At 41.4% G+C, this 22185-nt stretch overlaps 2 protein-coding genes across 3 annotated transcripts in view; one reads left to right on the forward strand and one right to left on the reverse strand.

The window, feature by feature from the left end:
• Positions 1-373: 373 nt before the first annotated feature.
• On the forward strand, positions 374-5723 carry cnot8 (CCR4-NOT transcription complex, subunit 8). Of its 2 annotated transcripts, none has more exons than XM_072661750.1 (7): positions 374-476; positions 1073-1266; positions 1426-1619; positions 2546-2707; positions 2835-2979; positions 3997-4107; positions 4817-5723. In XM_072661750.1, exons 2-7 carry the CDS (start codon positions 1150-1152, stop codon positions 4943-4945), a joined length of 858 nt encoding a protein of 285 aa, XP_072517851.1. In that variant the 5' UTR covers positions 374-476; positions 1073-1149; the 3' UTR covers positions 4946-5723. The 2 variants fall into 2 exon arrangements, with proteins under 2 accessions (XP_072517851.1, XP_072517852.1); XM_072661751.1 differs by having other exon boundaries at positions 378-418.
• Positions 5724-13373: 7650 nt separating this feature from the next.
• Positions 13374-22185, reverse strand: part of gemin5 (gem (nuclear organelle) associated protein 5) — a 29473-nt gene continuing 20661 nt past the window's right edge. Inside the window, exons 20-28 of the mRNA XM_072661797.1 lie at positions 22048-22185; positions 21154-21301; positions 20121-20240; positions 17850-18060; positions 16459-16713; positions 15937-16099; positions 14374-14863; positions 13743-13836; positions 13374-13657 (exon numbers count right to left, since the gene is read on the reverse strand). Coding sequence (XP_072517898.1) covers positions 13493-13657; positions 13743-13836; positions 14374-14863; positions 15937-16099; positions 16459-16713; positions 17850-18060; positions 20121-20240; positions 21154-21301; positions 22048-22185 — 1784 coding nt within the window. The 3' untranslated portion in view covers positions 13374-13492. The remainder of the gene's footprint in view (positions 13658-13742; positions 13837-14373; positions 14864-15936; positions 16100-16458; positions 16714-17849; positions 18061-20120; positions 20241-21153; positions 21302-22047) is intronic.

The raw sequence follows: 22185 nt of genomic DNA on the forward strand, positions 1-22185 counted from the left end.
AAGGTAACGCTTAATGTTTTTTATTTGTATGTGGTTTGGTCAGATCAGCACTTCATTGCACTTTGACCATCAGAGATAAAAAAAAAAAAGTGATGACATTTTGTAAGGTTACACCTTAAATTAATATATATTGATATTCTTTGTTAACGATCAGAAATCACATGTGGCCAAAATACCGTTACTTAATGTGATAAATTACTTATTTTTTGTCATATTGCTTGATTAGGGATCAAAAGCAATAAAGATTAAAATGCATTTCCTGTGTGCTTTTTAAGTCAGGTTTGTTTTATATATTTCTAATTGAAATTAATTTTTAATTGTAGGGAACATAAGGCTTCCTCCCTCCACCCCTGTTCAGTGCTGGAGCGGTAGTCGCTGCTTTATCCGCCGAGCATCAGCGCAGCAGAACTCCTGCCAGGTAGCTACCCGAGCCGGACAGCAGGGTCTACAGCTCTTCTCCCTGCAGTAACCTTCATGTTCGTGTTATTTGTAGTTTATGTTTTTACTTCTTTTTTTTTTTTTACATGTCCGTTGTGCTTTTGCAGTGTATTTGTGTCTTGAAGCGTAGCTAGGCTGATAACTATCGAGCTAGCTAGCTAGCTAACTGCAAGCCGAGCAGGCTGTGGTGTGAGTTAGCATTAACTATGCTAAGCTAGTGCTAGTGAGGGCAAACTGTCATATAACAGCACTTGATTTTGCCAGTACCTCATTACATTTTGCCATGTTAGAGAGGAAAAGGGCAATACACACTACCAGTAAGCATGGACGGTAAACGTTAGCTAGCTAGCTAGCTAGCGAAACGTTTGCTGGTTAGCTCGATGTGGCTAGCTTAGCTAGCTAGCTAGCAAGCAAGCTAGCCAGGTGCGCTAGCTAGCTAATGTTCAGTGTGTTTGTTTGCTTTGGTGGGTGAAACTACTTCATTTCTCAGCGCCAGGGTGTTTTTTATAGAGTTCCTAGACTTGTACTGTGATAAGTAAACCAGTTTTAGCAGTGGTTCTAGCGTTAGCTAACGAACCGAGCATCCTGGCTGCTGTTCGAGCTCGAAGCTAAGCTCAGGTGTGCTTCCTTGCAGAGTTCCAGTGTGCTTCTACTTGCCTGTGGCCGCTTTGGGATCGCCTGGGTGCTTGGTTGTTTCCTCAGCCTGCAACAATGCCAGCCGCACTTGCAGATACTAGTCAAATTATCTGCGAGGTCTGGGCCAGCAACGTGGAAGAGGAGATGAGGAAGATACGACAGATCATTCAAAATTACAACTACATCGCTATGGTATGAGCATTTTTACCTTGTTGTTATTAATATTAAACATCTCCTCTGTCTGTAACACACACACACAGGCCTACTTCAGGTGGGCTCATCACTCTGTGGGCTTTTAGAGGTCTGGACCTCTGTCCTGAAACTTGCTTTCCCGTCTCCCTCCTTCACCAGGACACAGAGTTCCCCGGAGTGGTGGTCCGACCCATCGGAGAATTCCGCAGCACTGTGGACTACCAGTACCAGCTCCTGCGGTGCAATGTGGATCTGCTGAAGATCATTCAGCTGGGTCTAACGTTCATGAATGAAGATGGTGACTATCCACCTGGAACAACAACCTGGCAGTTCAACTTTAAATTCAACTTAACGTGAGTGTCTGGTCTGGTCTGGTCTCATGCTGAGGTGACTTGGTCCTCCAGCTCACATTATTACCCCAGATTTAGGTGTTCAGCCAAGACCTGTTTGGTGTCCAGAAATTGGTTGGTGTTCCACAAGAGCTGCAAGCCTGTTGCCTGAATCATTTCATATGATCTGAAGGGCAGATTAAGCTGTTAAGTACACTATGCTTACATGGTTTCTGATACACTACACTGTTTTTCTAGCTATGTAATATACTTTTATCCGTTTTCTAAAAAATGGACTATCCTGTTGTATAGTGTAGGAAACCACATGAGCAAGCCAGCCTTACATCGAATGCTTTCAAGTGATTTGTCATAGACAAATTTCCAATGTTGGAATAAAGTCATGTGAGTCTTGCCAGAGTTGAGTTGCTGCGTGCTGCTGTCATCTTGATCGTTTGGTTAGGACAGCTGTCTAAATTCAGTTGTATAAAATCAGCAGTGTTTAATTATTTATTAATTATTATTAGTCCAGGCTCATGCAAGATTGTGGACACTGAATAACCAGTAGGTGCGCACCAAACAGGCAGCAGCAAAGTGGAACATCTCCAGTGGGTAGGTGACACATGGAGGAGACTCTGGGGTAGTCCTCGTTAAAAAGAGAAATACTATAAAATTTAATTAAAAAATGAATCCTAATAAAATAGAAATGATCTCAAAAGGAATCTAGTTGCGGTCTTACAAATAGTGGCCATGCAAGGTTCTCAGTCTTTGCAAAATCATAGTCTGTGAGTAATGACAAGTTGTCTTTAGATGTGAGTGTGTCAGAAAAATAAGTGACTGTTTCGGACTCCAAAATGTCTTGGCTGATTAACTACATTAGGAATAAGAGGATAGTTGTGTAAATTCGATTTTTGGACAAACCATCACTCTAACTGGCTTTTTCTTTTTCATAGAGAGGACATGTACTCTCAGGACTCAATAGATCTTCTGCAGAACTCTGGTCTTCAGTTTAAAAAGCATGAGGAAGAGGGAATTGATACCCTGTACTTTGCTGAGCTCCTGATGACCTCAGGCTTGGTGCTGTGTGAAAATGTCAAGTGGCTCTCCTTTCATAGGTGAGATGCATGAATCAATTCTTGCTCTCAAACCAGACATGTGTGCTAGTATTCTTGGTGATTGTTCCAGTGGACAATGTTATTGAGTGCACTGATCACGTGTATGTTCTGGTCTGTTTTTGGGTAGTGGGTATGATTTCGGCTATCTGGTGAAGCTCTTAACAGATGCTCGCCTACCAGAAGAGGAGCACGAGTTCTTCCAAATCCTAAACCTCTTCTTTCCTGCCATCTATGATGTTAAGTATCTTATGAAAAGCTGCAAAAACTTAAAGGTGAGTTCAGAAATGTCTGATGGGTTGTGGGTTTTTTTTCTGTTCTGTGTGGCTTTCTTTCATCATTCTGGCATTATTCTAATTTGTTGACATTAGCAGGCTTGTTCTTATCATACCTTGCTGTTCTCTCAGCTAGCTAAGCACTTTTGCTTGATGATATGTATGGGTTGTGGAAGTGTGAGATGGATGGTGATGTAATCAAAAGTCAAATGCAGCAGCAAAAGCCACTGTTATGATTCAGAATGCATCATACAAGCAAACAAACAAGATGTGACTTCAGTTTTGATATCAGGTTTAACTTTAAGCACTTGATTAATTTGCAATCAAGCTATAATTATAGACATGCATTTTTGTAAAGTCATCGAAATCTGACACAGATCAACACTCATGTAAAGATCATTTGTGTGTCTTCTCCATTATTCAAGATGTTGAAATCAACAGGGCCTTGCACAAAAAGGGAGGTATATTGAAGTTGTTTACTATTTGTCAGCAGTAACAATCAGAAATGACATGTTTCCACATTTATGTGACTGATATGGTCTGATTGACTTGAACGTCAAAGTGGCAAACGTTTTTGGAGGCAGCCTTTCGGAATCGACTCGCTTTGACTTGCTTCTGTCATTTGATGATCCGTGTGCCCAATCCCATTACATCAGTCAGTACCCAAGTACTGTGATCTTTTCTCCATTCTTTAAAGGGATGGAGAAAGATCATTTACATTTACGGCATTTAGCAGACGCTCTTATCCAGACAAAGTGATCACAGTATTTGGGTGTGGATGTCCTGAAGCACCCAGTCTTCAGTTTCACCACTGATAACTGTTGGCCTTGTACTTATTTATCCATTTTTATGTATCTACCCCAATATTGTTGCACACTGTGAGCTCTACAGAGCATAAAATGAACATTACAGGGCAGAAACTACTGGTATGTTGTAATGCTACTGATATGCCATAGCAACAAGATGTTCATGACATGAACGATGCTCATACTCATTAATGATCTGGGTTTGTATCAGGGAGGACTTCAGGAGGTTGCAGACCAGCTGGAATTGAAAAGGATTGGGAGGCAGCATCAGGCTGGATCTGATTCACTGCTGACTGGAATGGCCTTCTTCAGAATGAAAGAGGTAGGACTCTATTAGATCTTGGTTTAGTTTTCCAGTCTTTTCTCATTTAGTAGTTTTTTCAGTATGTCACTGGAGTGCTACATATGCCTACTGCTGGTGTCTCCAATCACCTCATTCATGTTTTTGTGTAGTTGTTGCAGGACACCCTCAAATCAGTTAAGTTGACTGTTGAAGTCAAGTCCCTGTTACTCAGTTATGTATAAAACACTGTTGTTGGGAACTGAATTTGTAGGAAGACAAAATTAGTTATACTCCTAAATCCACCACAGTTACTGTGAATCCAAAGACTTACAGTTTAAGGTTTTGGGGTTGCACTTGTCAAATTTCCATGTTTACCCTAATTGTGCATATTTTCCATGCTGCATGCACCAACTCTTGATGTCTGTACTGTGACAAGAGTACATAGTTATGGACCAAGTCGGAGCAGATGTGAAGGGTCTCATGGACATGGTTACTTTCTCAGACCCAGGAAGATTGCCCACAAGGGGGTGCTGTTGGTACTCAAATAGCTTTGGGTGTCTTGCATCAATGACCCTGTTGGCTCTTTTTGACCAAATGAGCTCTGGATCTTGAACCGGTTTTGTTTAGGACACCTGGTGCTATTGAGAAAAGCGGCCACAGAATCCTATCAAAGTCTCAGCTAGCTCAAAGTCTAGTGCTTAGCTACGTTGTACACTTCTGAGTCAGTAATGTACATTTTTCTTTACAGCTGTTCTTCGAAGACAACATTGACGATGCAAAGTACTGTGGGCGCCTCTACGGCCTGGGGTCCGGCTCCTCCCAGAGTCAGAATGGCATCTCCAGCTCCTCGCAAGAAGAAACCAACAACAAGCACTGACCACCGACGTGATGTCCAAGTGGACGATGCACTTGTTTTTATCCCATCCCGCAGATGTCACTCTTTTGTTCCTCAAAATTTACACAAAAAACTAATTCCAGTGGCCCTGTTTTAAAGGGACTTTGGAGAAAAACTACCAGTTCTTTCAGATCCAGTTTTGCTGTTGCAAGCCTATTACACAAATCCCAATTTTCCAAACCCCTTCCGTACTGGTGATTTTCAAGCAGCCATTGCTCCAGGACATTTTAGCTTTTGTTTTACAGCATTAAAACAACAGAAAATATTTTTTAAGCACGGGACCAGCACTTGTATCTCACTGCTAACAAGATTCAAGGCATTTTAAAATGCTCACCAGCAGTTTGGCAGAATCCTGTTCAGGAATCCCCCCCCCCCTCCCCCCCCATGTTTTCTAAAAAAAAAAAAGAAAAGAAAAAACGAAAAAAGCTTGAAGATATCCAATGATATAAGGTAAGGGAAACATGGTTCAAGGTTGGAAACACATGCTTATAGGGATTGTAATATTTTAAATTATGCTGGAAAGTATGTGTATTAAAATGTAAACTTTCAAAGAAGCAAATATCTTTCAGCATTTTTCCTATGATGTTTTAGACCTGGTTTTGCAACACCTTTTAAGACTGAACACATTGCAGGGATACACTGGTTCTGTGTAACCGTTCTTTTAATTTGTCCACCATGAAACCAGATGTTTGTGGTACATATTTTGTTTTTATTCCATTCGTTGTTCGAAGCCATTGTATATTAAAATGTTTTGTATCTACAGTGATATATATATTTTTTTTTTAATCACGTGTGTTGAAACAAAGTCTGCATTCATTTCAGAAACTGAATTTCTGATTAAAGTCTTTTTTTAAAATATTACATTTCTTAATGTTGTGGTGCAAATTATAGCAAAACACTGGTAGACCAAACCTAAACCGTTGATTAAATGAATGTATAATTATTTGGGGGGGGTGGAATATTGTTCCAATATTTATTAACATTTAAGTCTGATGTGAAAGCTGCCCTTTCGTTATCTGTGGCCTTAATATATAAATGTCTTGTTTTAGTTTCCAAACTGAATTCTGACTTGGTTTCAACACTGTTTCTATTTGTCCCATTTAAAAATAAGGCCTTTTAGCAAGTACTTCAGGGTGCCTAATTCTGGTGAGCTACCACCCTACACCTTATTCTAACGCCTTTAATGCGAGTTATGAACAGAAGCATCGGAATATCAGCGGCAGGTTTGTTGGATTTCTCTCTCGCCCCCTTTGTTGGATCTCTTTCTTGCTCTTCAGTAGGAGTTGGATTTAAGCTACACTTCTGAGCCATATTGTTCATTTGTGGTTTCATCTTATTCTTTTTTTTTTTTTTTTTTTTTTAAACACAAGTTTATTCTTGTGAAAGACACCTGATGAGTAATATTCTCTACTGGTCTGACCCTGGCTCTGAAAGCCCCCTCTAATCCATGTCAGCTTGGGTAGGATGCTGAGTTTTGAGAAACACCCCTGGACCAGGGGTGGGAAACTCGAACAACCCTTACATTAATTTTGTCAGGGGGTGAAGGCCAGTGTTTGTCCATAGAAGACCGAGACGGTTGCTGTCCAGCATAGTTCTAGGTGAAAACCTGTTTTCTGGCAGTAGTTGAGCCATGCTTCAGCTGCTAGCATGCTTCCCTGAGTTTGCTAACTACAGGCTAACCTCCTCAGTTGAAATCTGACCTCCTTCTGAGCACTTTTGGATAAAATGAGTTTTTGGTTTTGGTGGAGAGGTCTATAGACATCTGTTTGCACTATGCATAGCAGGGCTGAATGAGTTCAAGAAAGTGTCCGTGATTTCAAGTTTGCCGACTGCAGTGCAAGTCCTCATTTCCTATAAATGAGGATCGAAGCCTGTTTCTCTTTACAAAGGAGCATAATTGCTTCTCTGTGGCTTACAGATGACTAGTAATTTATTTTTATTTATTTATTCTAAAGGGGCAGAAATAAAAAGTGCACAACTATTCTACAAAATGATTGTTTGACAATTAGCTTTTAAAAAATATTTTGACGTGTTTATTACAGTGGTGTGAATTTATCACTACTCATAAGACCTCCGTATTCACCATTAGTGTTGAACCTCCACCTTTAACCTGTCCATGCAGTGAACACACACACAAACTAATCACACATAGACAAATTAGTACTGAGACATACATGCAGCACCCAGGGAGGAGAGAGGGCAAAGGGCCTTGCTTGAGGTAGTGGCATCTTGCTGAGCCTGGGTATTGAACCCACAACCCGGTCACCAATAGTCCAGTGCTCTTTCCACTGAGCCACTGCTGCTCAGTTATATACTAACAAATGTGGCAAACTGCTCAAAACCCTGCCAGGCCCAGGTATTGAACCCACAACCCTGTCGACAGTAGTACCGTGCTCTAACCGCTGAGCCACCTCTTTAGACTAGTCAGTTATGTACTAAAGGCAGGGCTCAAGAAAGTGGCAAAACACTCAAAGCAGTGGCAGCTGGCCGAGCCCAGGTATCGAACCAGCAGCCCTGTCATCAATAGTCCAGTGCTCTAACTGCTGAGCCACAGTTGTGCCTATAGTCTGTTTTATACTGAAGAGAATGTGGAACAGGACTAGTGATGTTTTTTATATTTATATGAAGTCATCAGATCTACTCAGCGCAGTCCAACAGTCATTTGGGTATTAATCTGCTGCTACAGCATATAATCAGTTCAGAAGATGATGAATCTAATTAGTAATTTTGTTTTCACCCCAGGGAATTGCATTTCCCATCTATGTGCTCCCTCTCATTTATGGATAGCCCTGAATAGTGGTTTAGAGATCCATCTGAGCAAATCTGATAAAAAGCTGTCCCACTGATTTCCTCACCAATTAAAAATGATCTGAAATCTGAATTTGACAGTGCAGAGATATTTTTAGTAAGACAGGGCTTCAGAGTTATGACTATAGGAACATATGGCCATGGCGACTGCTGTGCAGTGGATCCTGTGAAGGCTGGAATTCTTACTGACTAAATTACTAAATGGCAGTTGTAACTTCTAATGTCTGTGAATAATGTGTGATTGTGCTTTCAGAGGCCCACAGTCTGGTCCAAAACTGGCAGGATTGATATTGTATGGAATATTCTGTAGCACAGCATCACCTCCCCCAAACTCAGTGACCTGCCAATGGTGTTTTGTCTGGTGTTCTCACACTACAACCCACTGCATGTACTGCACTACACACAGCGGCATACCTGAGTAAAAGATCCTGAAAAGTTAAAGACCTCATTTGAGTATTATTATTTTTTGTTCTGTACAGTTTTCGAGTTAAATAAGAGAAAAGGAGCACCATTAAAATGAGCACCCCAAGAGATTTGAGCCCTCAACTTTTACAGTGGCCTCTTGATTAGCTTGTTATGGCTATGGCTTGTTAGGAATGTTAGGAAAGACCAGGTGATTAATCTCCTTAAACCTTGTTTTAACAATCAGCTGCTTTGGGCTCTTCTAAGCCTTCTAAGCCCAACAATCTGAAAATGAAACTGTTGATGTCCACAAAGCAGGAGAAGACCATGAGAAGATGTATGCAGAAGAAATGGCAGTTAACAGGAATGTTGGAGGTCAGCTTAGTCTAAGAGAACGTTGAGAGAAGTGCTCAGAGCATTCCTAGAAAGACTAAGCTAAACAGTTCTCGGATGATTTTGCATTGAGACTGGTGCGCCCCTGCACGAATATGACCTCCATGGAAGTCATTTGAACTTTCTTGCATTCTTGCCACAATATAATATAGTTCCAAAGAAACACCTAAACAATCCTGATGCTTTGTGGAATGAGGTCTGTAGACGTGTGCATTTTAAAAGAGTGTATGTTTGGAGGAAAAAAAGGTGCAGAATTTCATCAAGCATCTCTCCAACTGTGAAGTGCTGGGGTGGGTCAGCCATGAGGCAGTGGCACGGGAAACAATTCATCGGAAGGACAGATTGGGCCTCCAACTTACATCATGATGTGAAAGGCATCATCAGAGGGACGTTTTAACTAGACTTTAAACTGGAAAATGATGCTGTAGAGCAAAGGTTGGGCAATCCTTAATTGCCAGGTTTAGCAGGTCCGTTAGAGCAGGGAAATCAGCAACCTGGGCTAACAGCCCTGCTGCAGGAGGTGCTCGAATATTAGCAGGGTTTCCGCATGGGTTTGATAAAAAGTCTTAACATTACTACAGTTCAAACCTTTACATTTAAGACCGTAAAAGACTTAAAAACTGCATTTTTTATTTTTACATTGGTTAATTTCAGAGCCGTGTGGTGTGGCAGTGGTGGCTCAGTGGTTAGAGCGCCGGGATATCGATAACAGGGTTGTGGGTTCGATTCCCGGGAAAGATGAGATAAGATAAGATAAGATAGTCCTTTATTAGTCCCGCAGTGGGGAAATTCACAGTGTAACAGCAGAAAGGGATAGCAGGACACTCAGTTACAAAAATTTAGATAAATAATTTACACTATATACACAATATAAATAAGAATTAAAAAAGCAATAAACAATATTATCTACAGCAAAAGACTCTTAATTGCACATGGGGGGGGGGGATATTGCACATAGTATTCCCTGAACATGAACATGTGTGTGTAGTTAAGTGTGTGTGTATGTGGTCCGCTGGGAGCAGTGCTGGTTGTGCAGTCTGACGGCAGCAGGAAGGAAGGACCTGCGATACCGCTCCTTCACACACTTGGGGTGAAGCAGCCTGTCGCTAAAGGAGCTGCCCAGTGCTGCCAGAGTCTCATGCATGGGGTGGGAGCTGTTCTCCAGCATGGATGCCAGCTTGGTTGTCATCCTCCTGTCTCCCACCACCTGCACTGGGTCTAAGAAGCACCCCAGGACAGAGCCGGCCCTCTTTATGAGTTTGTCCAGTCTCTTCTTATCTGCCGTCGAGATGCTACTGCCCCAGCAGACCACTCCATAAAAGATGGCAGACGCCACCACTGTGTCGAAGAACGTCCTCAGGAGTGCTCCCTGCACTCCAAAGGACCTCAATCTCCTCAGCAGGTAGAGTCTGCTCTGGCCTTTCTTATAGAGAGCAGCAGTGTTGACTGACCAGTCCAGTTTGTTGTTCAGATGAACACCCAGGTATTTATAAGAGTCCACACTCTCGATGTTCATACCCCGGATGTTCACTGATGGAGTGTGGTGTCTGCACCTGCGGAAATCCACTACCAGTTCTTTGGTCTTTCCAGCGTTTATCTGCAGATGGTTCTGCAGACACCAGTCCACAAAGTCCTGAATAAGTTCTCTGTACTCGCTTTCCTCCTCATTGGATATGAGGCCGACGATCGCTGAGTCATCAGAGAACTTCTGGAGGTTACAGGTCGGTGAGCTGTACATGAAGTCAGCAGTGTACAGGGTGAAGAGGAACGGTGCCAAGACCGTTCCTTGAGGGGCTCCTGTGCTGCTGACCACCAAGTCAGAGACACAGTCCCGTGCCCTCACATACTGTGGTCGGTTGGTGAGGTAGTCCAGTATCCAGTTTGACAGGTGACTGTCCACTCCACAATGTCCCAACTTGTCCTTTAGGAGGCCTGGCTGTATGGTGTTAAAAGCACTGGAGAAATCGAAGAAGGTGATCCTCACAGTGCTGCCGGGCTTCTCCAGGTGAGAAAGAGCTCTGTGTAGAAAAAAAAGAGCTGCCACTGTTGGGCCCTTGAGCAAGGCCCTTTACCCTCTCTGCTCCCCGGGCGCTGGAGTTGGCTGCCCACCGCTGTGTTTGTGTGTGTGTGTGTGTACTCACTGCCACTAACACATGTGTGTGTTCACTACCAGATGGGTTAAATGCGGAGGACACATTTCGCTGTACAGTGTACAGTGACAAATATGTGCACCTTTACCTTTTAACCGGATGCTCTCTGTTTTTCTGGGGGGCTACCGGTGTAGGTACTTCTTGATTACACTACAAATCCCATGATTACCGAGCAGGCAGGAAATGGCCCTGATACATCCGTGGATTCCTACTCCCAGTCACCGAAGCAGTAGCTGAGTAGGGAGTGAATTGGGCTTCTTTGGAATGACTATTCCTGCAAAGTCGAGGAAATAACCTAAAAATAAAACCCAATGGTTTTGGTGAATGAACCACCCTTTAAAAAATAGGTGGTTCTCAAGGAGACAAGGTAAGAATTGGTGAGTATGAGTGACTAAATCAGGAAAATAAATCAAAATATCAATATACATAAAGCGACTTAGCATATCACACAAGACAATTGAAAAATTATGTATTGTTACAGGGTATTAAATAATCCAAATGGGATGATCGTATACTTATAGTGCCCCCCAAGTGGTAAGAAATGCAGTTTTCTATTCACAATACATCATTGATGATGGCCTGAAAAATAGATGGGGCATTTAATAATCTGAATGGCACGACTGTATACTCATAGTGTCCCCCAAGAGTGAGAAATGCATTTTTTTTTATCCTAACCAGGTTGTAAGCACTTCTAAGATCTAAATTAGTACATTTACATTTACAGCATTTAGCTGATGCTCTAATCCAGAGCAATTTACAAGATTACTTGTATTACAGAGGCGAGCCTATGTAGTGTTCGTAGTCTTGCCCAGGGTTGGTGTAGAGCAGCATAGTCAGACCGAGAATAATAATTTCAGAGACGTGTAGTTTAACCGGATGCTCTCTGTTTTTCTGGGGGGCTACCGGTGTAGGGACTTGTTGATTAAACTACAAATCCCATGATTACCGAGCAGGCAGGAAATGGCCCTGATTGCCCCCACCCTGCCCACAAAATACGTCCGTGGATTCTTACTCCCTCAGTCACCAAATAGGGAGTGAATTGGGCTTCTTTGGAATGTCTATTCCTGCAGAGTCGAGGAAATAACCTAAAAATAAAACCCAATGGTTTTGGTGAATGAACCACCCTAATAAATAAAAAAATTAATGATATGCTAAAAATCTCACTTAGCATAGCTGTAACTGCAGACACAGGAGCAGGAAAGTCAACTTTTATTATTTTATCATTAATGTTTAAATAATCTGGCCAGAGGAGGATGGGTCGGGTCCCCCTTGTGAGTCTTGGTTCCTCCCAAGGTTTCTTCCTCCAGCTCTGAGGGAGTTTTCCTTGCCACTGTCGCCGTTGGCTTGCTCACTGGGGGTCTTTGACCCTTCATGTTATTTCTTCTTTCTTCTCTATCTCTGTCCTTTATTAAGTACTAATTATGTAAAGCTGCTTTGTGACGACAACAGTTGTAAAAAGTGCTATACAAATAAATCTGACTTGACTTGACTTATTAACTCAATCAGAAATCTGGCTGCTGATGATGAAGGTGCTGCTAAAACTGGAGTTGTTGAAACCACAGTAGAACCAACTCCTTATCAACATCTCACAATGCCAGGAGTGGTATTTTGGGACCTTCCAGAAATTGGAAGGTCGACCTTTCTGGCAAAGACATACCTTAAACAAGTGCAGTTTGACAGATTGCACATGGTTGTACTGAAATGTATTGTCAATATCCAGCATGGCTAGACCTTTCAAAATAAGTTGGTTTCATTGGGCTATATAAAACAGTTGTGTTCAGGATAGAAAACTCCTCCTGATCCTTTCTGTAATTTATTTTTGTGTAATTAATTTTCATTCAGTAATTTAACCAGAATTGAATAGTTAATGGATTTTATCAGCTGCATATTGTGGGAATATTGGTCAAATCATGCCTTAGACATATGCCTTGAAGATAGGCTGTAGTCTACATGATGTTGTTAAATGTATAATGTGTGTGTAGGGTTATTTCATTTAATGATGCACAGTCTCTTTTATTATTATCATTTCATCTTGTATGCCCTTCTTAGGGTTTTTGTCTTGGAGAGGAGCTGAGCCATCCCTGAGCCATCCTTGCCCTTGGCTTCTTCTGCAAGTGCATCTGCATAAGGAGGCCAGGAGCCAGGAAAGGACAGCTGACTTCTTAAGGTCCTCTAAAGACTGCTCAAAGGAAGACAAGCTTGGAAGAGGTGTCCACCTGTCTTGCTAGGGAGGTGGATGTACTTGCAGAAGAAGCCGAGGGCAAGGCTGGCTCAGAGATGGCTCAGCTCCTCTCCGCTCTAAGCCAAATGCCCTGAGAAGGACATACAAAGAAAAGCTTACCCAACTCAAAATCCTTGAAAATGAGATTGGTGCTAAAAAGGCAGACCTGACCTATGTAGGGTGGGGCTGTATGTAGAGATATAGATAGTGTAGGTATAGATAGAGATAGTGTTGTGTTGGTAGGGTTGCTTGGGTTGAAAATGTTAATATTTTGATAGTTTTAATATAGAATTAACCTTTTTCTGTATTTGAATGAATCAAAATAACATAAATAACATGTTTTGAGTAATAGTGCTTGTCTTAAATTTCACTGAGAATGCTCTTAAAATGTCTTGCATGAACTTTAACCCAGTTTCATTTGTGAAAAAAAGCCTTTATTAATGTACAGACAGCACAGCTGACCACTGGTCAGGTTCAGTTTATACATTCAACAAAAATACAAATATATTATTAATGGGGGAAAATGTGGAAGTGCTATTGGGGCAGGAAGGACGGTTATAAAGCGAATCTCTGCCAGGCTTTGCGGAGGGAGCCCGTGGTTCCGTATTTGGCCAACAACCCGGTAGCTGCCTCGCAGAGATGTTGTGGAACCACACCAAAGTGTTTATCCATGTACAAGAGGACGATGCAACATTCAGCCACATCGGGGAACGGGTATTTCTGAAATGAGAGAGAAATGTACCGTCAGTAAAAGACAACAGAGCTCCTTATAGTTCAGAGCCATTACACAGAGCCATAAACTTACTTTCACATGGTCGGGGATGTCGGCAAGCTTTTTCTGACGCTCAGCGACCTGTGCAACCAGGGCAGGAAAAGACTCACTATCTGCCACAGACGACCTGAGAGGAACAGAGAATCAGCTGATGAAGTTCATGAAGCTTCCCCCAAATAATTGTAAATTAGTAAGATTAGATGTCAATTGTAAATTAGCAAAAAGGCTGAATATTTTATACCTTTTCGGTATTCAGGCTTTGGCCAAATGTTTCATTTGGTTCGTTTTTGACAAATGTTTAGTTTTTTTATTTTAATCATACTGAATAAAATTCATCTGTGAAGAACAAGAATGGACAAACAGAATAAATACATTTGGGATAAAAAAAAGGAGGGGGGGCTCGTGGGACTGGAAATGGCCATTATCCACACCAAACTCTGTCAAGAAGCCAACAGCTTCCCCAGTAAATGCTAGCAAATGAATGGCATATATTATTGCCGGTTAAAAAAGATAATTTAAGATTCTAATAGATTGCTCTGTTGTGTTTAATTATCTACTGGACTGAAGTGAGAAGTCCACTTCAGACCTCGGTTTAATGCACCACATTTAGTTTTAAGCAGGATAAAGTGAACTGAATAATCAAAGGCTCAATGATCTTCAATACCTTTGCTTGTTCTCCATGTCCCCAGGTCCCTCAGGTGTGTCTGTCTCGCTAGTGAGATCGGTAGAGTGTGTGTGTGGCTGTGTGCCCAGGCTTGGCTGAGGCTCATGAGGACGGCTGTGGTGCTGGACGAGGACGGCCACTCTGCTCTGGATGTCTCTGATTGCTCTCTGGGTGGCCTGAAGGTTGCCGTGGGGCTCCGAGAGGAGAACTGTCCAGAAGCCCTCAGACCTTATGGCAGCTTCCACATCAGAGGCCTCAGACCGGGACAAGGTTTCAGTCTCGTCTCTGGCATCTCCATTTTCCACTGGTGTTTGGCTTCCATTGGTTTGCTTGATGCCGTCGGCTGCTGCGGTGCTGCGGAAGCTGTGCCTCCACCAGTCTTTGTACATGAGCTGGTAGCAAATAAAAGCCTCCAGGCTTTGGGAAACGACCAAGCTTCTTTCATCACCTTGCTGAAGTCTTTTTTTATACAGCTCTACAGAATCCATACCTGCAGGTGAAGCGAAACACATCTTACAGCTAGGGATGGTTTAGTTGAATGCATCATTAATTCATGCCAGGCATCCACATCACCTCGACTCAACAAAAAGCTGCACGGATTTCCACCTGACCACAAAAGCTAAATGGGGGAAAGGTGCCTAAGAAATCATATCTGTGTACCTTTACTGCAATCAAATTGCTTTAATAAAAACTTGGCAAACCCATCTTCAGCTGTTTGAATGCATGTCCCCTCATTGAATAGACTGTGTAATGCCAATTAGATCCACAGGGTGGCAACAGCTGAAAGGATCTGCATGATGTGGCTTCCATGCACCTTAGCAATGGTATTTGTGTTGAAAGGCAGAAACATGCCAATAAAATGTAAAACTTATTCCAAAAACGGTGTGTGACCGCTCGGTTGAGTTGCCCAGTTAAGTATGTGTATGTGTTTTACCATCAAATTGGCATATATTTCAAGCCATTTACTCTGTACATTTGGTACCCATCATAGCTGAGCTTCATTAAAAAACACTGCATTGATTAGCTATAGCTACAGCCGTCTTGACAGGTAGGTAGATATAAACACATTTTACTCTGCTCTGCACGTGAGGCCGGACATATTTTTCCATGTTTTATTTAGTACAGAAAACTCGATTATGTTGTAGTTCAACTGTATTACAATAACTGTTCTATAATGTTTAACTGTGTAACTGGGCAAGTCAACTAGCTGGTTGACTTGCTTTTCTGCTTCCTAAAAAGTTGCTAAATGGAACACAATCCAGGATCACTATTTTACCAATAAATAATTATTTGCAAATATATTTCTTAGCGTGACTTTTAAGCGGTTAAATTGCGAGATTAGAAAAAGGCTAACTTAAAAATTTCAGGTTGCTATACCACTGTGGCACGACTGTTTTGATGAATCATCTCAAGTAGGTATGCTACATTAAGCCTGGCCTGTTGGCATCAGATAGAAAAATTGACACAGATGTTTGACATGACAACGGATTTCAGTTTATTTGTGCCATCACTAACATTCACCACTAATACACTGCTGGATATACTTTGAACTGCAGTACCTACCTTGCGGGAGAAGGAGCTGGCACATTTCGTCCATTAGAGAGAAATGGCCCACCTCGAAACCTCTAGTTACAGCTCGCAGGAGCTCTTCCATTACTGACCCCCAATCATCAAGCAGCTGACTGGCCACAGAGAGAGCCACGTCCAGAGCGACATGAGACAGCAGCTGAAGACAGTGAACATATTATTGATTATTGGTGATATAGAACCAATACTCGGCAGTATACACAATATTAGAAATTTACAGTTAGTGGTCTGTGAGGTATATTTTAGGTGCTAAGTGATGCTGGACAATCAGCAATTATTGCTGTGGTGCAAAAATAAAGAACTCATATCTCTAAAATGGCAATTTAGGAGCATTTCTATTCTCTATCCTATTAAAATTAACCCCCCCTCCCAAAGTTATCTATATATCCAAAGTTAACCATAAAATATCCTGAAAAAGTACATATTAAGATTCCTTGGCTGATACATATTGGAACCGCTCAACTTTCACTGTAGTAAACCGGCACTGGCTTAACATACCTGCTTGATGGGTGTGCTGGTGGTGACTGGCGGGTTCTCTATGGCTCTCAGCTGCTGATGGAGGACTTTCACCTGGTCCAAGTCAGCCGAGTCTAGACCAAACTCACTCTGCCACACTCTCTGAACGGCAGGCAGGAAGGCCTCCTCAGTGGGCTTAGACCACGCATGAGATAACGCTGAGCTCCAGCTCACCACACCAGTGTGCGACAATCTCTGAGTGAGCAGCTCGCTCACACACAGCACCAGTCTGTGACCCTATAAAGAGAAAGAGAAAGAGTTCATCATGTTAGGTTTATACTTGGGACAAAGTTCGCATTAAAAAGAGAGAAGTCTCACAAACCTGGTCCCACTTCGTGTGCTGGCACCAGGTTTCATTGCATTATATATTTCAATGTGTCCCAAATATATATATATATATATATCACTGTTATGATTTCATGCATCATTCTATGCAACAGAGCTGATCAAGCCATGTAGGACACTTGCATTTTCATCATCACTTCAATCACTTTCTCCCAGATTGAACATATCACTGTATTTAAACAGATGTGAAATATCAAAACACATTGCAAGGTTTTATGAATGTTTATCTTCAGAGTGCAGAAGATCTCATGTCTTATTTTCTTGTTTTATTATTTGTTGACTGAGATCTAAAACCAAAGTCAGCTAAGTTCTAACATGATCACTTTGTAAGTTGAAGACTCCATTAGACCAAACATCAGCATCTCCTGGCCACTTTTGAGCATTTGGACAGGATGGAAACCTTCCTTTTCTGTCTCCTTCTCTGCTAAATTTCATATTGTTAGATAATAAACCCTAAACTTGGCTTCCAGGTATGACATTAATATGAAATTTATATATAATAAAAGTAAAATGTAAATTAGCATTAACAGCAACTCATATTTAATATTTTAATATCTAAGAAGGGAAATGCAAACATCAGCTTTGAGATTATAGTAAATATGGAATGCCCTCAGCATAGGCCTAGTATATAGTCCTCACATTCTACATGCTTGTTGAGACAGAAAGGTTAAATAGATTTTTTTTACTTTTTGTACTTCTAAGGTACAATAATTATGAATGCTGTAGGGTTTTCTGTGCTGTTGCACAGCGGAGTCTGCATTAACACAAACATCCATTTTCAAAAGTAAACAGGTTTTCAGGCACAAACAGCAAAAAAAAAAAAAAAAAAAAGCCAGCTGAATATTGATCCTGAGTGTTAAACCTGGTAGGCAAATCCTTGGCTGAAGTAGCAGGACCTTGAACAGAGCATATTTCATTTTAAGAGCGCGCTGCCTGACCAGCGCTGTGGCTGACATTTACGTTAGCTGTGGATTTGGCCAGCTCATTACATCTACAAAGCACAAAACAAGCTTTTTTGGGCAACAGACCAATAAGGTGCCTTGTGTCCTCAGGATATCCTGTGCTTCCAGCCAATCCTGCGACAGCATGAACTCCTTGGCACATCTCAAGGAGAGCGAGTGGGACAGGTCGCTTTCTCCGGCGAGCTTGGCCAGGTTAGCGGCTGTCTTCAGCGACATCACGTCCCCTTTCTTGGCGATGACCTTGGCTGCATCGAAACTGGAGTCTGCGGCAAGATAGCTGTGAAAGACAAAAGTTGAAATCCAGCCAAATGAAAAGTTTTGTCTTGAAGGAGTAGCCAGGTTTCCCTCTTAGACAAAAAGTAGTTCATCAGCCAAAACACATTATAAACCTGCTGGTTTATAAGGGACTTGAGACCAGCAGTCGGGTGCTCACTCTGCTCCAGGGTAGATTCCCAGGAGGGTTAGTAGGTCTTGGCTCCCTGGTTCCCACTGGACCATCTTTCTGTGGTCCTTGTTGCAGAATAGATGACCCTAGATGACCTGGGATCAGGAGTGGTGATCCTTTTACCCCCTAGACATCTGACTTTTAAAATTCTTTAATAGCCATCAATAAAGCAAATTGGTTGATTGATTTTCCCTTTTATGTTATGCCTTCTACAGCCCGGCTCATGAAATATTATGATAAAAAACAAAACTAGAGGTACTGAATGCTGGCTTGCCAACAACCTCCATCAATCAAAAACCCACTACAGCACTACAATAATGTGGGGATATGCCATGATATGCATTGCTTCCAATATCTGATAATTCTTTAATGCATATATCGTGCGTAAGGAGAATTCCACACCATGCCACTGGTTGCCACACAACGCTGTTTAACAGTTGGAAAGATGTTCTTTTCATCAAACGCTACTTCCTTATTTCTCCAATCATACCTTCAGTTACTGTGGCCAGTGAGTTCAATTTGAACTATTATCACTCTACAGCACTTGCTTTCTAAATGCCTCTGGCTTACCGCAATGATTTTGCATATTCGCCTATTTTTGTATCTGTATGTATATGTATGCATGTATATATGTATAATGTTTCCCCTCCCCTTTTTATTTTATTTATTTAGTTAGTTATTTTCTTTTCTCATCTTTCAGTCTCACTGTGGTGCGTCAATGTGTTTGCTTATTCAATATCTTGTTTTTTGAAAAACAATAAAAAAAAAATACTACATACATACTGCATAACCAAGAACAATAATGGTGGCTATAAAAACAGTATGTCACGCAAGTTTTTGGCCAAGCAATCAGATTAGATTAATCCATTAGATCAGGTTGTTAATGTACATCACTGCCAGTAATAAAATAAAAAAATTTAAATATTAATATACAATTAAGGATGGGTGATCTGACATTAATATAAAGTTACCTTTTAATCCTGAACATTTTTACAACACACAATATGCCACAAAATGTATTGTTTCTGTGGTAAAAACAGAGTCAGAAGTGGCTCTGCCGTTAGAGCACCGGACTATTGATGACAGGGTTGTGGTTTTAACAGTTCCCGGGCTTTGCAAGCTGCCACTATTGGTCCCTTGAGCGAAGCCCTTTACCCTCCATGGGAGCCGCAGCAACAGTTGCCCACTGCTCCGGGCATGTGTGCTCACAGTAACTGTGCATGTTTGATCACTAGTGTGTATGTGTGTGTGTGTTCACTGTATGGATGGGTTAAAGGCTAGGGCCAAATTCTGTCCGTGTCCAACACTAATGGTGAATATGGGGGTCTTGTCTTGTCTTGAGGGGAATACATTTACATGGGCTCATGGAATAATTATCTCATGCATGAGGACTCATCTGTGATTTCTCTGCTGCCCAGATTAACCATGTCTGGGTTTTCCCTTAATTAGAGGCCAAATGACCTACTGGTTAACATTTTGTCTCTCGTATCTGCAGTTCTCCAGTAGATATTAAACACCTTCCAGGTTGTAAAAAAGGAAAACATCTAAGCTAAAAACAATTTTTTAGAACTACAAATACCTTCTATTCAACATTTCACACAATCTGCACAGTGCAACATACTGTAATGTAACTTATCAATAATGATAAATACAGTCAGTCATATTGTCCAGACTCCAGCCCTGCCTCAAGTAACTGCTGACTTTTATGGGAATGCAAATTAACTACCATATTTCTTTTTGGAAAAAGAAAGCTGCTGGAGTACACTCTCCTTTACGTAAACATATAAATATATAGAATATATATTTATGAAATATACAGTATAAAATCATCATGTTGAATATAAACGTGAGCTGATCATTAGCTCATTATGTCCGACAGACTTATCATTTACCATTTAGCAGCAGTGGTGTAATGGCCATCCTTCTCCAGCACAGCAGCCCAGCTCACGTAGATGTCCTTCAGCACAGGATCGTCAGGTTGCAGTCGGGCTTTGGCCAGAGCTATGGCTTCCCTATGGACCAACCAGGAATACTGAAGTCAGCCTCTACATCATTTCAGCCCTCAGATTTAGATTAGGATCTGGTGCACATGAACACTCTAATTTCACCACAGTTGAAAGAATTCAATCATTTTAATAAATTTTTTGTAAATCTGCTCAATACAAACAAATTGGGAGCAGATAAACTACACACAAAATTGCAAAACACAACAGAAAAACACAACAGATTTTTATAGGGATGTCCCCCAAACTGAACCTTGAGTATGTATAGATAATAGACACATAGCTTTGATTAATACTGCAGTAAAATCCCTTTATTTATAGTAGCAGTTTTTATGAAAACTTTCTGAACTGACTTAGTTTAGTAGAGACTTTTCTTGTTTTGTAGTTTTGTTTTGTTTAATATCTTATAATCCAGTCTGACTCTCCTCCCTGACCAATCAGCTCCCAGTTCCTTTAAAACACTGCAGTCTAATCACTTCCTGTGTGTGTGTGTGTGTAGTGGTACACACTCTGGACTGGTATCTGTTGTTGTTGGTCTACTGGTGTGAAATAGCTGGTTTATAGTGGGCAAGTGTGCAGTGATTTGGGTTTCCATAGCGTGTGTGTATCTGTGTTGGCCTTCTCGGTTCTGAAGACACTAGTCAGTGCTGGTTTAAGGCTAGCGGTTCTCCCGCAGAGCGTTTTTAGTGATAGTTGTATAAAGTTTCAGATACTATGGTCTGTTGTCGCGTTCCACTGTAAAATAGTCCCACACTGGAGACTAAACTCGTTTATTTACCAGCTGGGCAATAATGTCTGCTAATGATGCCTTGAGGCCACCAGAGGGCGATCTGAACACTGTGTTTAAAACAAAGACTCGGAACTGGACTAGGAATAAAATAACAGATATCAGAGGCATTTAAAAAAATATATATTTTCTTACCTGTAGAACTGGTGAGCTTTGAGGAGGCTAATGGCTTCGTAGATCTTGTGGATGGATACAAGGTGGGAGGCAGCTTTGATGAACTGTTCCTGCATGCACAGCTGCTTCACGTACGCCTCTACTGTCCTAGACCACACCTGATAACCAGCTAAAATAGAGAACCAACGATGCCCATCAAACCTTTACAAAGCAGTGCAGTTTCAGGTAGTAACTCTTTGACAGTTTGCAAAAATGTATGACATTAGACTAATTATATTTATGGGAAAGAAAGCAAAAATTAGACATATATTTGGTGACAGTACTATGGTGGGATGGCTTGTTCAAATCAATTGCAGGGGCAAGTAGTCCTATACTCGCCATACCAGACATTTTGATGAATAGAAATGAGAGCATACAGATTCCTAATGCATATTTATTGCTCCTGAGGTGCATCCCAGAATTGCCCATTTGCTTCCAGACTTTGCTGATATTTAGTGTAATCCATTCTTCCAGCTATTTCTTATGCCACTGGCTGCCAAACAACCCTAAAGCTTAACAGATCCATCCTCATGTTTAACAGTTGGCAAGATGTTCTTTTCATCAAATGTTGCTTCTTTTTTCTCCAAACATACCTTTGGTGATTGTGGCCCAAGAGTTTTAATTTAACCTCATCAGTCCACATCACTTGTTTCCTAAAAATAAAGCCGCTGGCTTAACCTGATGATCTTTTGTGATTGCATTGGCTAAAGCCTCTGGCAGGGTTGCTTTGCCTTTCTGGCAAAGCTTTGTAGGTATTTGTTCTTAGCTGACGAGAGACTGGAAGGTTTGCATAGTCTAAGTAGTGTTGAAAACCTACCCCATACATATATTAATATTTGAATGCCACTTAAAAAAAAAAAAAAAAAAAAAGCTTACCCATCGGTGCTAAGCTCAGCAAGTGATCAGTCAGCTCTCCTTTCTCTGTAGCCATGTGCAAAGCTCCAATCAGATCTCCCTTCCACAGCCGAAGATATGTCACAGAGTCATAGTGACCTGCCTCCACATGACTGTCCT

The sequence above is a fragment of the Salminus brasiliensis genome, chromosome 18, assembly GCF_030463535.1.
Source record: "Salminus brasiliensis chromosome 18, fSalBra1.hap2, whole genome shotgun sequence".
Lineage (NCBI taxonomy): Eukaryota > Metazoa > Chordata > Actinopteri > Characiformes > Bryconidae > Salminus > Salminus brasiliensis.

Excerpts from the sequence above, each read along its gene's own strand:
- cnot8 (XM_072661750.1), top strand. The coding sequence starts at position 1,150 with ATGCCAGCCGCACTTGCAGATACTAGTCAAATTATCTGCGAGGTCTGG. Across the intron at positions 2,708-2,834 it reads AAGTGGCTCTCCTTTCATAG|TGGGTATGATTTCGGCTATC; the intron begins GTGAGATGCATG and ends GTTTTTGGGTAG. Across the intron at positions 4,108-4,816 it reads CCTTCTTCAGAATGAAAGAG|CTGTTCTTCGAAGACAACAT; the intron begins GTAGGACTCTAT and ends TTTTCTTTACAG.